General features: G+C 45.9%; 1 protein-coding gene across 1 annotated transcript in view; it reads left to right on the forward strand.

Moving 5' to 3' along the window:
• Nucleotides 1–1992, forward strand: part of LOC109921684 (pigment epithelium-derived factor-like) — a 23654-nt gene extending 21662 nt beyond the window's left edge. The window contains exon 8 of the mRNA XM_048612670.1: nucleotides 1346–1992. Within this exon, the coding sequence (XP_048468627.1) occupies nucleotides 1346–1620 (275 nt within the window). The 3' untranslated portion in view covers nucleotides 1621–1992. The remainder of the gene's footprint in view (nucleotides 1–1345) is intronic.
• Nucleotides 1993–2266: the final 274 nt, after the last annotated feature.

Genomic DNA, 2266 nt, shown 5'->3' on the forward strand with positions numbered 1-2266 from the left:
GTGCTGAGGGAGCGCCGCACTGTCGGAGGGTCAGTGCTGAGGGAGCGCCGCACTGTCGGAGGGTCAGTGCTGGGGGAGCGCCGCACTGTCGGAGGGTCAGTGCTGGGGGAGCGCCGCACTGTCGGAGGGTCAGTGCTGGGGGAGCACCGCACTGTCGGAGGGTCAGTGCTGGGGGAGCAGTGCATATTAAGCAATTGCTACTAAGGTGCTGCTTTTTTTTTGGGATGAGCTGTTAACTGGAACACCATCTTTTCTTTTGGGTGGATGTAAAAGTTTCCACTGATACTATCCAAAGTGTGGGAGAGTTCTACACAGTGTCCTGGAGCCAATGTTTATCCCTCAACCACCATTTTTCTGGAAAGTGATCTTCTTGAAATGATCAGGTTGCTGTGTGGGAGCTTGCTGTGCGTTAATTGGGCTGTGACCTTCTCCAGTGGCTGGAGGTGTTGCATTACTCTGGACACCAACAACATTTGCTGCACCCAATCACCCTTTCAAGGCTAAGGTTGAAGACCCTGTTCGATTCCCAGTGAGAGACGATTAAACCTCTTGAGTCCTAACAAGGAGAGACACTGAGTGTGCAAAGCAGAGTGCACATTGTTGCATGATGATAATTATGTGAACTGATTCAGCACCTTTACAGGCATTAGGAGCCAGAGCTGGCTCATCTATACCCATTGAGACCTTGTTCTCTGCCCGGAGACCATGGGACATCATTGGTCAAGTGTAGCTTAATGAAACTTTAACACTAACTCTTTCTGAATTGTTACCATTTACAACAGGAGGGTCAGAGACCATAGGCACACACATTGAAGAGGCTTTGTGAAAGATCCAAAGGGGAGATTAGAATGTTAGATAAACGTGGGGAGTTAAAGATTTGGAACACACTGCCGGAAAGGGCGGTGTTATCAGATTTAATGATGAAATGTGAAAGGGGATTTAAAAAATCCATAAATTAAAAATCACCAGGCTGTTGGGAAGGAGAAAGGACTGGAATTGAAGTAGAAAGCTCTTTCAAAGAGACAGTACAGACATAATGGACCAAATAGCCTCATTTGGTATCCTATTGTTGTGTCATTCCATTACCTCTCCCAAATGTGTGCCATCAGATTGGCCTTAGCTTTGGACCAGTCAGCTCCAGGTGAAGAGTATCCATTCAGGAATCCATATCTCTAGACCATAACAGTCTGCTTTTCCCAGAAATGAGAAAATTCTCACCTTCTTGCTCTCGCTGTTTTTAAACTATAAACAGAGAGAGATCAATACTATTTTCAGGAGTGATGAGGGAAGGTTACAAATTTCAAACAAATCCATCAAACTTGGAAATCTCTTTGTTTTAATACAGGTCTGTCTCCTCTGTACACTCCAAGTCAGCTGAATAAGATTACGAATATGCCATTGAAGATCTCCAGCATAAAACACCATGCTTTCCTGAGCTTGGAGGAACAAGGTGTTCAGGAGGCTCCTGTGCTCAGCCCCAATGACAGACAACTCATTATGGACTTCCACGTCACTCAGCCCTTCCTCGTGGTCTTGTACGACAACCCCACTGGCTCTTTGCTGCATATTGGGAGGGTCCTGGATCCCAGGGGGCTTGTGGGACACTCTCACCTTCAGTAGACAACAGATGAAACCTGGAATATTATCCACAAACAGAACTATCACAAAATCACTGAACCTTTCACATAAAATACATTCCCTTCAACCTCTTACCAACAGCCCTGATCTGTTTATTCAGACTTATTTGAGGTTTTACTTTACCATGACTTAGTTAATGTGCATTGAATTCACCCCTCAGCAACACCTGCCCCTGTCTCCTGTACCCACTGGGATTGGCATAACCCCCGGGTACCTGGTCCATATTGATTATTGACCATGTTAATTCCCCAGGGCAAAAACCTGGAGTGAAGGCTCTGCAGAAACTGAGTGTAATCCCTCAGCTATATTTGAGGAAGACGGGCATACGGCAAGAAAATAAAACTGTGCAAAATACGTGGCTCTCTGTTTTTCTTCTGTGTGGGGAATAAACACTGCCAAGTGGATCCAGATAATGATCTTCCCTGATGAGGATTTGGAATGTCAGGCATTTCTGCAGTAATTACAGGAAGCAGCCAGCACACTCAGTAACCCACAGGATCAGCTCTGCTTCACTGAGGCTCTGAAACACTGCTGGGCAGGTACAGCTCAAGGTCTGATTCCAGTTTCAGATCTTCAGCAAATCTTTGTTTTTATCTCTGTAGGGGGAAGAGGACATGAAGGGGAAGTT

This window comes from Rhincodon typus, chromosome 26 (genome assembly GCF_021869965.1).
Source record: "Rhincodon typus isolate 14 chromosome 26, sRhiTyp1.1, whole genome shotgun sequence".
In the NCBI taxonomy this organism is placed as follows: Eukaryota; Metazoa; Chordata; class Chondrichthyes; order Orectolobiformes; family Rhincodontidae; genus Rhincodon; species Rhincodon typus.